Genomic DNA, 18,525 nt, shown 5'->3' with positions numbered 1-18,525 from the left:
CATGTATTGTAAATTCTGTATGCATCAATGCAGGTCTCTTGGCATGTACTGTATGTTAATGTTACGTGAACCTGACCCCACAAATGTGAATCGGATGTCACCAATGTCATATTGAGAGTTGATAGCCAAGTGCTATTTGCGAGTTCCAGCCTGAAGAATAGATTTTGGTTTTAATTGATTTTTTTCCAGAAATATAATAGTTGCTCACTGTTAAATGTGACACTGACCCCCCCCCCCCCCCCCCAAAAAAGGGGCCAACATGTAGTTATGGATAAAGGCTTTACAAATTTATAATTATTTGTGCCCTTAATCAGTACCGCCTTTTTTATAGATACAGGGGACACAATAAAATGAAGAAAACTGTCTTGTATTTACCCAAGTTTTTACCCAAACCAAATAGACTATCCTATGTGTCTGCCATATCTCAAAAAAAACTAATGAACAGATGGGCTAAAAGAAATGAATCACTATACCACATTATTATTGTTAATGGGAGCTTACATGTACTTTGATTATAAACCTAACCCCCTATGGGCTCTTTGGGGGCCAAGTAATACCACAGAATAATTCCTGTGTTTTGCACACTTGTGTGGAAAGAAATGCATACTACAGGTTACTACTCAGTAGTATAATGTAGCTTTGGCCTAGGTGAGGTTAAACTCTTTAAATCAAAATGAAATGAAATGGTTCAAAGGTCAACAGTAGAAAGCCTAGTTGAAAGCAGACCCAATCGAAAAGTTTTGTTGAAATCAGGGCCAAGTCAGAAACTATGATCAGTTGAATCTCCAGTTGGTCAACACAAAAATAAAAAAACACAAAAAAAAAGTTGAAGGTAAGGAAATACAGGGTATGTCAAAAGAAAGCGACTGACTGACTTATGTTTGTGGACAAACACATGGCTTTTTCGGCATTAAAGTGCACTTTTATGTCATGTTATTATACAAATATTGAGAGGCTCAGAGTGAAATGAGAGGAATATCATCGCAAGGTAAAATCTGGACTTTTCCAGCACCTTGAGTGAACTGGAAAAGTCCAGATTTTACCGAGCGATAATATTCCCCCCATTTCACATATTAAAGCCACTCAATATTTGTTTTATATGACATAGATCCTTGTCATTTGATATATTTGAACTTTTATTTCAATACAAAATTGGTGGAAAATGTTTTTCTCTCTTCCAAACCACCCCTTCAGGAAAATGCTTGAACCCAACTCTGTAGCGCTGGTTCTTTCGAACAATACGCGCTACATGCAATGCTGAACGCGCATACTGGCATTTGCACACAAATACCACGTCTTGGAACAAGGATGAACCTAACTGTTCAATAGTATTTCACTATTCAATAAAATACACTTTTAATGTGATGTCACATGTCATGTGATGACGTCATTATAAATCACTTCAATTTTCATCTTTAACATATCCTTGCTTAGGTACATGTATAACCAAGTTACAACGAGATCAGACCTATAGTTCTGCAGATATAGGCCATAGAAAAGTGCACCTTTTGTGTAATGTGACATGACGTGTGATGACGTCATCATCATGATGTCACCTAACAATTCATCTGAAACACATCACAGTCTAGTACATACCAACTTTCAAATGTCATGTGATGATGACCTTGTCACATGACAAGTGACGACATATTAAAAGTGCGTATTTTGAAGGCCTATACTAAACAGAACAATGGGTCTGATTGGGTTGATGACGTCACTTCAATTTTCATCTGTAACACATCCTGATCTAGGTACGTACCAACTTTCATCCCAATCGGACCTTTAGTTCTGGAGATATAGACCTTTAAAATATGCACCTTTAGTGCAAAGTCATGTGACACATCATGACGTCATGATGATGTTAATGTTCAGCACACATTGGCAGGTGCTGGTCTAAGTGTGTGCCAAGTATAAAGGCAATCCGATTGATTTTAGTGCCCATAATGCCATGCACGATGATGATTTGTACAGATATATGCTTATGGACAATGGCTGAAATAAAAAATAATGAAAACAAAAGGCCGTTTCGACTATTTGCCGAAACAGCCAATAAAAAATATTTTTACAATGAACTAACAGTAAGTAGTCTTGGAATCTAGTTTTTTCCTTTCTTTTTTCCCCTTTATTTATCTACATTAATCTTGCATACTTAAGTAATATTCACCCTAACTGAATACTTGTTATTTCTTCCAGCGATTCAGCATGAGCAGTGCTTTGTTACAAAATTTCCAGAATTCAGATTTTTACAAGCTTTTTCTTTCATTCATTTGCCTCCCTGAATATTCATTCGTATTTTGTGCCTTCCAAAGGCTGATTGGTCCATTGCTGAGATGAATGCTGAGATTGGGGAGAGCCACGCCTACCTCTACACATCACAGACTGATGAACAGGTACTAACACAACAGCAGTTATGTGGTGCCAGTCTAATTTGAAATCTTTATATGGGTGCTCAAAAGGCTCAAAAAGAATCATAACGCTGAGAGACATAGTCCTGTCACATTTTTTTCTGTCCCAGTTTCTTTAGGGCCACAAGATTTCCCAGTTACTTGAGAAATCAATCATAATATCTGTTATAATATAATATCTGTTGGGGTTCTTTTTCAATTTGATAAAACAAAAAATTGTTGAAAACTATAATACTTCCTTTCAAGACACAAGAGGATATACAAGACCATACTTTCTCAAGTCAAGTAACTTCACAAATATATTTCACTCCCAAAACACTATCACAAGGATTAAAGACAAATTATACAAGGACCTATTTTTTAAATTTTTTTTATTGAAATCAAATATTGAGACTGACATTCATAAGTTTGTAATAGGATTGAAGAAAACCCAAAGCCTTAACATGCACATTAAAGGTGTAGTCCATCATTTGTATTTTGTGCATTTTGTTCGTTTGTAGCAACAAAAGTGTTAAACATCTAAAGATGGGTGCTGAACAACTAACCTGATGAAGTTTCAGCTCAGCTTCAGCTGTATATTTTGAGATAAACAGCATTCTAGGATCTCGATTTCAAATCAAAAGTTGCTGAATCATGTTTTGAATTGGGCCCGAATTCAGCGTCCGAGACATGATCTCACTGAGCCGATTGTAGCTACGCGATGTCGCGCACCGATCCGACAAATTATAGCAGCCGCACGCGCGTGTGCGTCGTGCCAACGCTTGCGCGTGCGTCGTGCCAACGCTTGCGCGTGCTTCGCCGAATAAAAAAAACTAACTACTAACGGAAATTTCCAACGGTGCATCTTAAGATGCACCGTTGGAAAGGCCTTCTTTCGCTGATTTCTTCAAAATGACAGCTTGCCAGAGAGAATAATTTCACAGGGAGTTTAGTCCCCTTTCTATCTTTCAACCAAGTATGTTTGTCAACAATAATACGCCAGTTACTTTTTGGACAGTTGCAAACGATGGACTATAGCTTTAAGCTTTCCTGTGCTCTAAAAAAATATATTCTCTACCTGGGTTTGAATGCGAAACATTCAAATATAACTTTAGTTTTGGGTTACATATTGTAATTGTGAGACGGAGAAAACCTGACATTGAAAGTGATTAACTTTAATTTCATTTCATTTCTCACTTTTTAGGCGAGAGTGCATTTAGTGTTGAACTCCTTGGCAGAGAAACACCATGTGGCTAGTGTGTCAAAGTAAGTGTGTTATTCAGTTATCTACATGCAACTTTCCAATTGGAAGACAAATTTGTGGCAAATATTTTATATTTTAGCAGACTGGCATTTAACCGTTACAAATCAAAAAGTATTTACAGCATTTTAAGTACACTCTTTTTTGTGTGTGTCATACAAGCAATTTTTGTTCATTTACTACACTCTGTTTTGTTCCAATGGTTGCAACAGTCATGTTTTGATGTAGTGAATACTACCTGTTTCAAACATCAAACTTTTCATATACTTAATTCAAATCTTAAGAATGATTTGGGTTTTTGTTTACTTGAATGACATATGGCCCTCTGCAGTATTTAGTATTGTTTTCAATTTGTTGTACTCAACATGGTAGTTGAGTCCATCACAAGTCCTCACAAAACCCCACGAGTCCACCACAAGTCTTCCTGCCTCAATTCAAGTCACAAACTCTTCAAATGAATTTTCACAAAGGCATTCCGTTGCTACTGTTTATCCCTTGTAACTTGTGACTGGACTTGTAAAAGGACTTGTGATTTACTTATGAAAGGGCTTGTGATGGACTTGTGATGGACTTGACTACAATGTTGCCTGTAGTTCAGAATTTTAGTTCCAAATGTTGTAGTACTCGTACTCGGTACTCGAGTGTACTCGTACTCGAGTACTACTTAAGTCCTTTTTTTTCGAGGACTCGTACTCATACTCGTACGCGAATGTCAAAGTACTTGTACTCGAAATGATGGTACTCGTACTCGGGCAGCAAAGTACTCGTACTTGACATGTCAAAATTGTACTTGATCATCAAGTATTCGTACTTGAATAGCAGTACTAAAAAAAAAGTGGTATAGCTTGACTTACCACTGCCTTATTTCATTGTCGATACTTTCAGTTGGAAATTATTGATTGGCTTGCAGAGAAATCAAAGTTTGCTGAATTTTTTCTGTGCATGTCCGGACACACACATTTAAAAGCTAGCCGTGAGTGGGTCTGTATATATCGGTCTGACTGGGCCTGGGCCAATTATGCACAATGCACCATTTGCCATGATATGGCCGTGTTCGGAAATAGAAGTACTTGTACTCGGAATACAAGTACTCATACTCGGAAGTACAATTACTCGTACTCGGAGACCTAAACTTGTACTCGGAGGTACAAGTACTCGTACTCGGTAGCCTAAGTACTCGGAGGTACAAGTACTCGAAAAAAATTACTCGACTACAACACTTTTTTTTTCATTTTCTTTTCTCCATTCATTTTCTTCACCAAAATCAAAACATTTACTTGAACGGGGTAATTTCCCTTGATTTCTGACAGAACATCTCTGAAAAATGCACGTAAAGTGCCTAAAAAAGAAACATTTTAAGAATTCCACCGGAACATCTTTCAGTCTCAGACCTCTTCTGGCGCAACTCTACTTTATATGAAAATTACATTTCAAAAGTATTGTACTATCTGAGGGTGCTCGGACAAAACATTCATATGCTTGCTCAGGTGGGATTCGAACCCATGACCTCCTGCTTACTAGTACTTGCGGGGATCGGCTAGCTGCAATAATTTCATCTTGCAGTAAATAAGCATCTGTTTGTTTAGAGTATTAAGTTTGAAGATATAGTCCATCATTTGTAATTTGTGCATTTTGTTCGTTTGAAGCAATATAAGTGCTTAAAATCTAAAGAAAGGTACTGAACAACTAATCTGATAAAGTTTCAGCTCAGCTTTAGCTGTATACTCCGAGAAAAACAGCATTGTAGGGTCTCAATTTCAAATCAAAAGATGCTGAATCATGTTTTGATTTGTGCCTGAATTCAGCATCCGAGACACCTTTTCACTGAGCCGATTGCAGCTATGCGATGTCGCGCACTGATCCAATGAATTATAGCAACCGTGCGTGCGTTTGCGTAGTGCCAATGCTTGCGCGCGCTTTGCCGAATAACAAAACGAACTACTAATTTAAATTTTCTACGGTGCGTCTTAAGAAGCACCGTTGGAAAGGCCTTCTTTCGTCGATTACTTCGAAATGACAGCTTGCCGGAAAGAATAATTTCACAGGGAGTTTAGTCCCCTTACTATCTTTCAACCAAGTATGTTTTTCAACAATAATTACGCCAGTTACTTTTCGGATAGCTGCAAATGATGGACTATAGCTTTGAGTTGACTGGCTGTTTGTGCTTGATTGAGCAGGGTCATGTACTGCAGGCAGCAGACCAGAACCAGCAACTTGGAGGATTTGAGTCGCACACCCTCAGACGATGAGGATACCATGGAGGAAGAGCGGGACAATAATGCCAACGAAGAGAGGGTCAGTAACATATTATACAAATATTGACTGCTTTGAGTGGTGTAGTAAAGCTAGCCTCTCGAGGTGATCCGTAAAGCATTCCATTTGCGAAGCCGAGGGAAAATAGAATGCTCCATGGATCACCGAGGGAGGCTAGTTTTACTACACCACGAGTTAAAGCAGTCAATATTTGTTTTATAACACCTCTCCCATAGATTCTGCTTGACTTTAAGCTATAACTGATTAATTAATTCCGAATACAGTTAAACTTTACTTCTATTGAAATTAATTAGTTGAAAATTAACTTGCACTTTTCAATCAGAGAAAATGGTTATGTCAAATCATACATTGACATCGTACATGTGCTGCCTGGCTGGTCATTAGTCTGCTCCCTGCCTCACATATTGTGCTAATTAACAGTGTTACAAGTTCCAGATACACGACCATCACTCCTTCAGTCTGGCTTCCAGACGTATATAATTACAAAAATTACATCACCGTATGCAAATGGTGCCCGACTAAATTTATAGTGCAACATATATGGCAGCCCAGAGAGGCCACATAAAGCTTATACTCGATCGTTACCCCATCTAAAAACACATAAAATTGTGCAGTAGCAGGATTCCAGTCAAACCAGTGAGTTGGGCAGTTTTGAAACATTGAAAAAAAAGAAGGAACCTTTTTAATTTTGCCAACGCGCATGGCTACAGCGATGCGCGTACTGACCAGAAACTGGAGCCTCTTTTTTTTGGCCTGATGGTGTTTCTTTTTTTTCTTTTTTTTTATATTGCTCTGTTATTTTAGGATTTCATTCACAAGCTGGTGGTGCATGAGATCCGTGTCTCGTGGACAAGGTTCAACAGAGATGCGGTGCTGGGACTCTATGACACCTACAACAAGTCACAGGTAAACAGTGCCATTCAGCGAGCAGGGCTTAACAATGTCGCTTGCGTTAGAAATAGCAAATCGATAGTTTGAGATTATAACAAACAACAAAATGATGATGTCGTTGTTTCATTAGAAATCAACAATCATAATTTTGAGATCAATTATTACCAAAAATGATTACTAAGGGACACATTCCCATAGGGTTGTGCACAAAATTTAGTGACCCCTAAACCCCCAATTTTCCCTTGTCCTACCCCCACTAATTTTGTTGTTTTTATGTTTTGGACCACAAGCAATTGATCTAGCCTATTTGCGACGGTGACATTCTTCCTTTAAATACAAGCTGAGACATTAGGGAGTCATTGAAATGTCTTCCTAATGCTGTATGTCTCTAAAAGTATAACTTAACGATGACAAAATGCCTCTTTAAGGGTAAATTTGTAAGATTATAGTTGACCACAAAATGATCATCTCTTGGTCTTTTATTTCCTTATTGGGGCCAGAATTAGGGCGATTCACAATGCAGTGCACCACCAAGAGTTTGCCATGGAGAGTCAACATTTCAAGTTTACGGTCGACAAAATATGGCCCATTTGAATAAGTGTCAGTAGACAGTTGAGCTAATTTGTTATAGATTGGGGCATAGCGTTCTGCTGCCTTACCAAAAATCACCATATTGATACAAAGAAAAGAAAAGGGCGAACATATACTTGAATCATACGCTTACAAAACTACTGACCAGAAAAACTAACAATTTCAAATGTCCCACAATGCACTGGGAAAAATGAACTTACTGTGGCAAACTATTGGTGGCGCTCTGCACTTTGAATCGCCCGAATTAAAAAATGATACCAATCCATAATGTGATTTTCTCCTTGTTTTATATTACCCTGATTTTATCTGATTATTTTGCCTTGTATTAGGGGGAAAAATATTTAAATCTCTTATTTTTATTGATTGTGTGCTGATGTTACTTTCTGTTACAAGTCAATAAATGAATAATTTGTTCACCAGTCTGAGTCTATAGAAATTTTGTATTGATGTACCATTCCTACAAATCTCATTTATATTACCCAAAATTTGAGCCAAACAAAAAGTGTATGAAAATCTTCGGAGCTTAATTGTATTGAGGTGAGAGTTTGCAATGTTACCAATCGTCCATGAATAACATGACAGGACCAAAACTCTACTTACATGATGACTTTCAATTTTTGCAAGTATTCCACTGGCCAGTGTACTTACCTCCAGGGAAAGATGATGTGTATTAAGTAAGATTGGAGGCTTTGCATGGTGGCGATACTAATGAATGAAAGGTTTGTGGAAACACCATGTTGGCATCATTTCTCAAACTAAGAGAATGGTTCTGAAAAGAACCAGAGGTATAAACTTGACGTTCCAGTCAGTATGCTCTGACCGTCTTCAAGAGAGTGCCTAAACTCTAAGAAAGTAAACACTCGAAAGTATCGAAATCGATGAAGCGTGAAGGTGCATTCTGTGTGGATGCCGAGTAGCTGGGATCCTAGAGCAAGCTTGATGTGCCCACTGAAGTGGAACAGTAGGGCTGCAGTCTCAGTAGAGGGGAGGACCTAGGGTATAGGAGACCCATTAGTCTGAGGTGATAGCAGAGGACCTAGGGTATAGGAGACCCATTAGTCTGAGGTGATAGCAGAGGACCTAGGGTATAGGAGACCCATCAGTCTGGAGGAGTGGGAGCCAGATGTTGTTGAGGTGAAATCCGATGTCTTGTGGTACTGTATTGTGCTTGCGGATCTCGATGGCTTCCCGTATGCGTCTTGGATGCCAGAACTGGATCGTGGCCATGAGTGCAGCCACATCCCAATTAACTTTGTGGTCATTTATGTGGAAATGTTTGACAATGGCCGAAGATGTGTGTTATTTTGGTTTCATATTTTAAATTTTTGTTTAAGTCAGTACTTGATTTATCTTCAACCTTATCTTTGATTTTGTTACCAAGATGCTGAAGAACAATTTGTCAACAGAAGCTCTGAAAGGAGTGAAAGTGGAAAGTTCAGCACCGACAGTGAGTAAAAGTTCTTTTTCCAAAACAAAACCAAGCCTATAACAAACCCACAAATGTATTTTATTAACAATTTATGATTCTTATCATGAATGTCACAATGCATCATCAGTCTTAGAGCTGTGATGTCTTTGGAATGTTTAATAATGATCAGGGGTAATAATGATGTGGCATCCTAAGCACCAATTCTGATGGATATTATACAGCGTGGATAAAAAAACCCGAAACCGAGATATTATTGCTAATTGGAACAGAAGTAGGGCACATGTGAATCAAAGGGAGATATCCTCTGTTAGGGTTGAACCTACTTTTTAAAAAGACACCCTGATCGTGTCCTTACATTATATGTCCCAATTTTATGAAAGGGTCTATTTAGAGACTTGCCCCACTTTTCATATTGAAATCTCTTTGTTTCTCCCACCTGCCTTGATTGGCAACATAGCCTTTCACTCTGAGCCATAAAGAAAAAGTTCACTGCTCAGTCAACCATGAATGTAATGACATGACAGGATGTCATTTTAAAGAGGAAATTCAACAGAGGATATCTCCCTTTGATTCACATGTGCCCTACTTCTGTTCCAATTAGCAATAATATCTCGGTTTCGATTTTTTTTATCCACCCTGTATAAGCTTTATAATTGAATCGAATTGAATTGAATTGAATGGTGGGCTTTCTATTGTTACTGATTTTTTTTACAGCGATTACAGCAGAATGTTTCCACACCTACTCCAAACCCGCTAGCAGCGGCCAACACACCCAGTCCCATCAGTAAACTCCAGACCGGCCATGGAGCAACGATGCTACATCAGCTGCTGTCAGAGACTAACACCAAATTCAAAGTCTTCTCAGAAGAGGTCTGCTTGATTTTCCAATGTCATTTTGTGTTCATACCTGTCATTGCCATGGATGTCAATGTCATTGATGTGACATATCAGCATATCAAGGTTTAATTTTTCGGGAACCAGTGACTATCAAAGTTTGACTGTTACAGAAAAACAAGAAAAGATAGTAACTTCCATGTAACTTCTGTGTAATCATTCAACAAGTTAAACTGGACACAATTTCAGTCAAAACTGTACAGGTTTAGTAAAAAAAAAAAAAAAAAACACACCAAATGTGGGGACCATTGTTTAAGTGAAATTATGCATATAGCACTTTTAAAATCTAGGATATGAAAGCCCAATTCATAAACTTTCTTTTAGTACAAGAATCATTCAAATCATTCATGTACTTTTCAAGTTACGGAATTTTAAACACAACCACCGTTTTAAAGTTCTGACCACGGATCACAAAAAGGTAAGTGTTCTTTCAGCAAAACGAAAACAAATCACATAGGGATTTGTGTGAATTGTTTTCGTTTTGCTGAAAGAATGCACACCTTTTTTGTGATCCGTGGACAGAACTTTAAAACGGTGGTTGTGTTTAAAATTCCGTAACTTAAAAAGTACAGGAGTGATTTGAATGATTCCTGTACTAAAAGAAAGCTTATGAATTGGGCTTTCTAATCCTAGATTTTGAAAGTGCTACATGCAGAACTTCCCTTAAACAATAGTCCCGACATTTGGGTTTCACTTTTTTTGACTGACCCTGTATAGCTCATCTCCTTCTACCTGAGGCCAAGAACTTATCAATCACCCCTCACACATGAATTTCAAAAGCCTGGCAAATAACAATGAAGTCATGATAACAAAACTGTATTGAAATATGGTAACTTCAAAGCATTGCTTGAAACTGTGTAAATTTAGATCAATTGGTATACATGTATAACATCTCTGTCCATTGTTTCTAGACATCAGGCACTAGTAGTGATCAACTACAAGGTGTCAAGGCATGCACATCCAACGATGTCACCATGAAGAATTGGCTTAGTGAGTTCCTTCGCTGCTAATTTTTCCTGAGACTTCTTTCAGTGTGTTTTTCATTTCTAGTCACAAGACTTGCTTGTCTCTATTTATTCTATCAATGCGCTTTCATATTTTAATGCTTGATTTGTCTTATACCAATGTACTTTTATAAAAACTGTGTAACTGTTTGCTATTCTGGAGCATGCACATCAAAGCAAAATCAGTGAATGGTCAATTTGTTGATTGTTGATTGCTGTACCTCCTCTAAAGTCACTTTATCAAATTGTGGTGCACAACGCAGCTGTGCAAGTTTGGGACTTTGAAATACTGACTCACTAGTGTAGTATTGCACATGCCTACGTGAGAATTGTGAACGATCAACCAATGAAACGGTAAAAGGCACCGGATTTCATAGAAGTCCAAATTTCATGTGACACTGGGAAAGTGCTTAAGTGACTGACTGGCCAGTCAGTCTTTATCAACCGTTTAAAACTGGCCATGTGATGGGCTGTCCACCAACAGGAATGGGTAAACTGTCTTAGGTATTTATGAATACCAATTATCAATGTATATCTGGTTTTAAAAAACTAAGGATTTCCGAAAAGCATCTTAGAAGAGATACAACTTTGGATATGTTATATCACAACAAACACAAAATTGATGAAAAATGTGCATACAGAAAGATGGTTTGAGGCTTCATGTACATTGCAGGGAAAAATAGGTTGGTGGTACTCCTAAGATGTAACTTAACAAACGTTCATCTCCCCAATTCCATCTTCTGAAATAAGTTTTCTCTGTCTTGCTTTGGATGTGATCAGTTGAGCTGGAGAACAGCCAAGTCATGCTGAAAGGCTGCAAAGCGTCCGGTTATGTCATCGTCTGCGCGTCTAGTGCCCAGATCATGCAGTGTTCCCACTTACCAGCCTGGAGGGAAGGGCACCTGACCAACAAGACCAGCTGGGTGGGCAAGTTGGATGGACTACAGGTTAGAATATTGTGGGATCAGACAAAGAAGAAGCGTTACCTTAATTAGAATTGTGTGTGCATCTCGTAATTATGTAGTGGGTACAGTTTGGACACTTTGGATGGGAAAGATAACTTGTTCAAACCCACAAGGTGCAAAATACGTAGGACTAATTTTATTTTGACTCTTTACTTGAGCATCAGGCACCGCCAGCAATTCATTCAAGATTCCCTACCAGATGTCTCCCTCAACTTTCTAGTTGAAACCATTGTGGGGGTACTTGTATACAGAGTCCAAGTCACTATCCGCTCCGTTCAGAAGTACCCCCTCACAGGCTAAGGAAGTACAGTTGGGGGTGACCGACCAACGCCATCTTGCCTGACTACAATTCATTTGCTGCAAAGCACGGCCACTGCATGTACATAGTACAAATCCCCTGGTGTACGCAGGTCACACACAAGGAACAGTGCGAGTCAACCAGCGAAATGTCCCGCCCATGGGACGTCGTTGCTAGGTACAATGGCGCCCTCTTTGGTCGGCGCACGGAGCCCATGAAGGACAATGCATGGCTGAAAACTTGTATACTCACCTTGCTTGTAAATCTAATATTTGGGTTTCCTTTTCAGTATTTTGCCACCGTGGAGACGCCTTCCTCTAACTCCAGAGACGAGGTCCAATGGCTTCCAGTCTCCAGAATCGAGCCCAGCCCGCAGCGGGTGACAGACGTGCCGGACATGGTGGGCAGCGGGGAGTCTGTGGGCGGAGTCGTCAGCGACACGGTGGGGGCATCGCTGGAGGACATTGAGCAGGAGTCGGTGCAGCTACAGCGGATTGCCTCCCGCTGCAGTTGTCAGTTCTACTACGCAAGCTACGGCGGGGAAGTCAGCCGCAGTGTGGCAGCCGAGATGCTGAAATCGGACAGTAGTCAGGTGACTCAGTGTGCTTCTTGATTCTCTTTTACTTTTACTCTCTATTCATATTTGTGGTGTGCTGTGGTCCAATGGTTACGGTGTTCGACTCTTGTGCCGTGGGAACATGACCAGTGCTTGTGCTCTTGAGCAAGGCTCTTTACCATTATTGCTTCGTCCTTCAGATGGGACGTAAAGCCGTAGGTCCTGTGTGTTGTATTAAAGAACCCAGTAACACTTATCGCATAGAGAAGGGGTTTGCCCCGGTGTTTCTGGCAGTGGCTGCAATATGCGCCGCAGCACCTTGTAAACCCTTATAAGGTGCTACATAGTGGGTCTCACATTTCTCATTAACTTCATTTGACCTGCTTTGTTTCTACTTTCAAGAGGATGGCAAGCCCGTTTTAAGTAAAAGTGACTTGGTTCTACAGCATGGATAACCTTGGGAGGCAACTTCATATTCACCACCCGAAGCAGTCCATATTTGTGTACTATAACACACCTCAAACTGGTTCTTCATCTTGGATGGTTGAAACACGGTCACGTGTGGTGAACTAGACTAGTGCATGAAATTCGCGTGCAACTTCCGTAGTAAGGTGCCTGATTGGGCACTAAGCTCAACATTTTTTTTACTTCACCACCCAAAGCAGTCCATATTTGTGTATTATAACACACCTCATACTGGTTCTTCATCCTAGATGGCTGAAACACGGTCACTTAATAATTTTTTTTACTGGTTACAGCGTTCTCTCAAAAACCCAAACTCACAATCTGAATCTAAGGAAACTAAAAGCGTTCCTTGAGTGTTGAAGTGCTTATAGTTGAATTGCTTATGAGTTAATTGTTTAATTAAAACAGTTCAGTATCTTTTCGGTTTGTGATAACTCCATGTGGTTATAACTACTGCTTCGAAGATATTTAGTTCTGAAAAGAACTTATCCTGCTTATTATCAACTTTTGCTAAGTAGTTTTTGTTCTGATAAGAACAGTCCTGCTTTAAGTTCTAAAAAATCAGTTCAATTATGAAATCATGTGAAGTTTCTTTTCTTATTTTATATTTTGGACAGAGATGAGTTATAAAACACATATGGACTGGCATAATTCTTTCACTAGTTCGACCTTGGGAAATAGGACCCTCTTCTGGTCGTTCACAGTCCGTCGGGGATAATAGACGTACAGTAGTGACCTCATGGCCAGTCTGTATGTGTATATTATATTTATAAGATTTTTGAAATAATGTTTGTATCTTATTCCACTCAGGATGAAGAGTCAGACGGCGTCTTCAGCAAAGAGGAAGCGGTCGATTCCATGACCCTGATGTACCACGACCTTCAGATGTGCACTAACTCGGCTCAGTATGACATGATACTGGACATCATTAACAACTTGCTGCTCTACGTGGAGCCAAAAGTCAAGGTATGTGAGAAGGTTTGGTATTTCCATCCAGGATGCAGGTCTTATTGACTCCTTGCAGGAGCAGTAGATGGGTTTGTTTTGACACTCAGTAAAAGATCCAGTGAGTGAGACACACCACATGTGCACACACCGGTACATTGGCATTATATTCCAGAACAAAGCATTGCATTTGTTTTTGTTTCCTTTAACCCTCCTATATGCAAACATACATTCAGTGCAAGTTGTCATTTCAGTCAAAGTGACTGTTTTCAACAGTTAAGAGCTTCAGTCCTGCATAGAGCAGGATTGACTGGCTGTGACTGTTTATGTAACTTGATTGATAAGCCAGCTGTGCCTACTTCTTGCCGGCTTTTTTTCTGTTGACTGAATTTGACTAGTCACAGTGCTTGCTTAAAATAGGATCTGACTGTTGGTGACTAGCCTGTGCATTTGTTGACCATCTGCGACTGTTCAAACAGTGAGGACTGTTCTCAACAAAAGATTGAGGACTTGAATGCATAGTGTAATCTTGCAGTCCTCATAGGGTATGTAATATACACACTGGTCCACACACAGATTATTGCTAATGCCTTTTCATCTGAATGTCTACAAGCGCATAGGTTCATGGAGGTGCTAGGAGGTACTTGGCTTACAGCAGTGAGGGGGTAGTAGTGCACAGAATCCTTAGCAAGTGAGACTATTTTTGTTGCTTCACCGTAGATGTTAAGCTTATGTAAGCTTTTTTTTTCTATAACATTTCAGGAAGCCATGGCCAGGATGCAACACATGCGCTTTGCCTTGGAGCTTTCCAGCATTGACGATCAGAAGGAACCAATTATGCAGCTACAGAACTCTCTCAGGTAACTGTGGCCAATATAATTTTAAAAAAAATATAGCAGAACAATTGTTCTAACCTTTATCATAATCATGATGTGGATGTTCTGTTAAACATTTCTTGTAGACATGGAGATTTCTGTTACTACATCACTAACAATTTGTTCCTTTGAGGTAAGACTACCTCTTTATACCTTGCCGTCTGCTCATAGTCTTCGGAAAATGGAGAGACTCTCATAATAGCAGAAATCTTGTGTTTAGCTAAGCCTTCAAAAAGGGGCCAGGTACTGCAATGGTCAGAAAGGTGATATCAATAAATACTCCAAACCGAGTGAATTGACAATTTTGCGAGTAGCAACCATGGAGGATTAGTAGACACTCATTACTCAGTCACAGACCTTTTTCAGGAAAAGGAAATAGTGATTTAACTTCCCAAACAGGTTTAATATGCTGAATTTAATATGCTGGTGATTAAAGGGAAGATACAACATTTGCAAACATCACAAAACGAAATGATCTAATTATCACGAAATACCTTACTGGATTGTTAGGGAATGACAGTCTAAAACATTCTGTAAAATCGTGGCTCCTAGTGTGCTGTCATTTTCAAGAAAAATGGGATTTTTCCAACGCTGGTCGGCCGACCAGCGTTGGAGAAAACTGGCTTTTTTTCAAAAAGTGCTTCTAATTTTTCATAATTAGTTATTCCGCGTTTTCTTTGCAATTGATTACACACCTGTGAAGGGGTACAAGCCTGCTAGACTGATTCTCTGACCTTACAGTTCCGCAAAGGTTATACATTGCTCTGTTTCATCTTAAGTGGGATCAGGGAACCAGACTACAAGATTATGATTGGTTTTCTTGGTTTTTCCAGCATCTACAAGCCCAAATCGTGAAACAAGTCATTTTAACAATATTTGCTATAACATACTAATCCTCCAAATCCATTTATTTCTGAAACTTGCAGCAAAAGCAAATGTTGTACATGTACATTCCCTTTAAGTTCCCCCTGTGAAATTGCAGACAGACATTTTACAGAATACCAGTTGGAAACATTATCAGTTACAGCCAGAACTCATTTTGTGTTGTTTTCACTTGAAGATCAATGGGAATTCTAGTACGGAACCAGATTTGCAGTAAGAAGTGTATGCTGTCAACTGTTCAAAACTTCTTTGCAGTCATTAAAGACAGAAAGGTTTGATAAATGTGTCAGAGTTTAAGCATGCAACATACATGTTCTTTTGCCATCATAACCTGGGCTGTAAACGTATCATTTTTCATTTGTCCCACAGAAACCTTGCGCTACAGTTGCGACAGTTAGAGAAGGACCTTTACATGGCCCACAGGGCACTACAGGAATTCCCTTTAGACCAGAGGTAGGTACAAGGAAACACTTGTTTTCCAATACACAACCAGTAGTCTAGGCGATTAAAAAAAGGGCTCGTTTAGGGCAAGAAGAGGCATTTTTCAGTAGAAGTTGGTAACATAGTTATTTCACCTAGGTGCAAGGAAACATTGCAGTTTTCCAATACATAGCCAGTATGGTGAATAGCCCATGGCACACTAGAGGCATTACCTTCAGATTAGAGGTAGATACAAGAAAACAGTTTCATGAAAAACTGTCTCAGGTTATTATACATTTTATACGGCTTTTCTCTGTTCTTTTGCAACAGTTTGTCCTGTCAGATTGCCGATATTGAGCTACAGGTTAATGAATGTAAGGAATCTTTAGCAAATGCCAGCGAAGACCTCAGGATCATGATCAGGTAAGTTTTTGGGGGCAGATATCTTATTTTCCACGAGGTGATTTTGCCTTTTGAAAACTAGGGTCTTTTCCATACCAGGATTTTGTTGTTTATCTTTAAACTCAGCCCACTCTAACATTATCTTGTTAATCCCTTAAATCAGTTTGCTAAGACCCCATAATTCGGTATTGCAAGTTTTTGTGCACCAATTTCGACGATCAAAAAAGGAAAGATGGTTTCATTTCTGGACGTAAACAAATGTTACACTAAATAATTTATATATTGAAAATGTGTGTGCATTTAGGCCACTTGGCAAGGGTATAAGGCAAACCTAGCAAGTCATTCAGTCAAGTGAGACTAATTGCTTCCTGCTGGTTGTGGGCATTTAACCAGCAATAAACTCCCACAGTGGATTTCAATTTGAAAAGAGAGAGTTGAAATCCTGGTACAGGCTTGGACAAAAACCTGAATTTAAGCTCTGTACTTGGGTTTTGTCATGGATGGCTTCTGCGTAAAGCGCTCGCCTCTCACCAAGGTGACCACGGTTCGAATCCTGGCCGCGGATCGCATGTGAGTAGAGTTGTGCATTGGTTCTCTCCTGTGCCACGAGGGTTTTTCTCCGGGCCCTCCGGTTTTCCTCCCTCCGGAAAAATCGAACACTTTCGATCTCAGGCTGTGCTCCGTGGTCATTTATGGGTCAATGTGGCCGGCAGCCATAGGCGCCTTTACGTGTCAGCGGCCCGACCACTTTGTAGCCGCGTCCTTCGCAATTCAGCAAACCAGCTGCGAGTAAGGATGATTAGCCTCCCAAATTATTATCTTTATTAGAGAGATTCACGGCTTGCTATAGTCAATGGTCCTTGAAAATCATCTCAGGTTTTTCTCATCACTGATAATAACACTTTTACCAAATGAACGTTGATGTAAATTTTGCTACGGACATCATGAAGTCAAAGAATGGATTGGGTTTTTCAGTTTTTACAAATTATTACGTATAATGGTTCTGAGCTTTTGCCGAATATTTGGACATCTGTTGAAAAAAAGTTCACTTGAAACTTTGAAAGACTACCTTGTTATTTATTTTTATTTTTATTTTTTTTGTCAGCTGCTTTAAAGAGATTCAGTTACAGAGAGCTGTGAAGAGAAAGTTACAAACATGTAAGTCAAAAAATTATTTCATTTAGTCCAAAAATAGTTTGGTAATTTAGTTTGGTAATTTTTGTTTTAAAAGTCGTAATGAAATGGTTTTGAATAATGGCTATCTAAACCAAACGAAGTCACCTGCCTTAGTAGCTTCTGTCCAAGTGAACAGATTCACACAAAATTACCATTCTATCTCTTCTATGTCGTTATGAAGCATGTGTTACTGAACGAGTTACACATTGAAGAAATGCCGATTGTGAGTTGTCATGACATTTAACCAGTTCACGCCGTAATTATTTTGACAAGAACAGAACAAGGCACGGGATTACTTTTCACTCCACCTCAAGCCAGGCGGGTTGAAGCCATCACCCACACTCATATTTCCGGGCTCTCTCACTGCAAGCGGGTCACTGACAGATAATTTTCCGGCCTCGTTTCCTGCGTGTTTAGCTGTCATCTGTTCCGAATACCGCAAACTTCTGCGTGCATACACAGCCTCCCGGCGTTAAGGCTTACTGTTTTTTTTGTTTTCAGCACAAGGACCTCAAGTATCTCGGCGTGTGGAGGTGTGCTTCGGCTCAGCCAAGTGGAGACTGACGGAGGAAGATGGGCAGCTAGGAATGGCAGATGTGGAGCTCAGACAGTTCAAGTAACTATCCAAAATGACCAGATAGGAATTATTTTTCAGATCAGTTATGTAACATACTTATTTGATTACCTGATTATAAATTGGACCATAAGACATAGTTTTGAAAAAAGAAATGTATTTATTTCTCCAATGTGTTCATATAGGGGTATACTCTCAATACAGAATCACACATAGAAATAGTAGTCCTTTGTGACAGA

At 39.4% G+C, this 18,525-nt stretch overlaps 1 protein-coding gene across 1 annotated transcript in view; it reads left to right on the top strand.

The window, feature by feature from the left end:
* The window catches only part of LOC119726198 (protein KIAA0100-like), a 38,006-nt gene that overhangs the window by 6,328 nt on the left and 13,153 nt on the right, over positions 1–18,525 (top strand). The window contains exons 2-16 of the mRNA XM_038197798.1: positions 2,310–2,390; positions 3,589–3,650; positions 5,823–5,940; positions 6,724–6,825; positions 8,783–8,848; positions 9,545–9,700; positions 10,636–10,714; positions 11,509–11,675; positions 12,281–12,583; positions 13,823–13,978; positions 14,720–14,817; positions 16,084–16,167; positions 16,465–16,557; positions 17,642–17,694; positions 18,214–18,328. Of these exons, the coding sequence (XP_038053726.1) occupies positions 2,310–2,390; positions 3,589–3,650; positions 5,823–5,940; positions 6,724–6,825; positions 8,783–8,848; positions 9,545–9,700; positions 10,636–10,714; positions 11,509–11,675; positions 12,281–12,583; positions 13,823–13,978; positions 14,720–14,817; positions 16,084–16,167; positions 16,465–16,557; positions 17,642–17,694; positions 18,214–18,328 (1,733 nt within the window). The remainder of the gene's footprint in view (positions 1–2,309; positions 2,391–3,588; positions 3,651–5,822; positions 5,941–6,723; positions 6,826–8,782; positions 8,849–9,544; positions 9,701–10,635; positions 10,715–11,508; positions 11,676–12,280; positions 12,584–13,822; positions 13,979–14,719; positions 14,818–16,083; positions 16,168–16,464; positions 16,558–17,641; positions 17,695–18,213; positions 18,329–18,525) is intronic.

This window comes from Patiria miniata, unplaced genomic scaffold, assembly GCF_015706575.1.
Source record: "Patiria miniata isolate m_02_andy unplaced genomic scaffold, ASM1570657v1 HiC_scaffold_2, whole genome shotgun sequence".
NCBI lineage: Eukaryota > Metazoa > Echinodermata > Asteroidea > Valvatida > Asterinidae > Patiria > Patiria miniata.
Note: the sequence above shows the minus strand (reverse complement) of the source record. Positions and strands in the feature narration are given on the sequence as shown.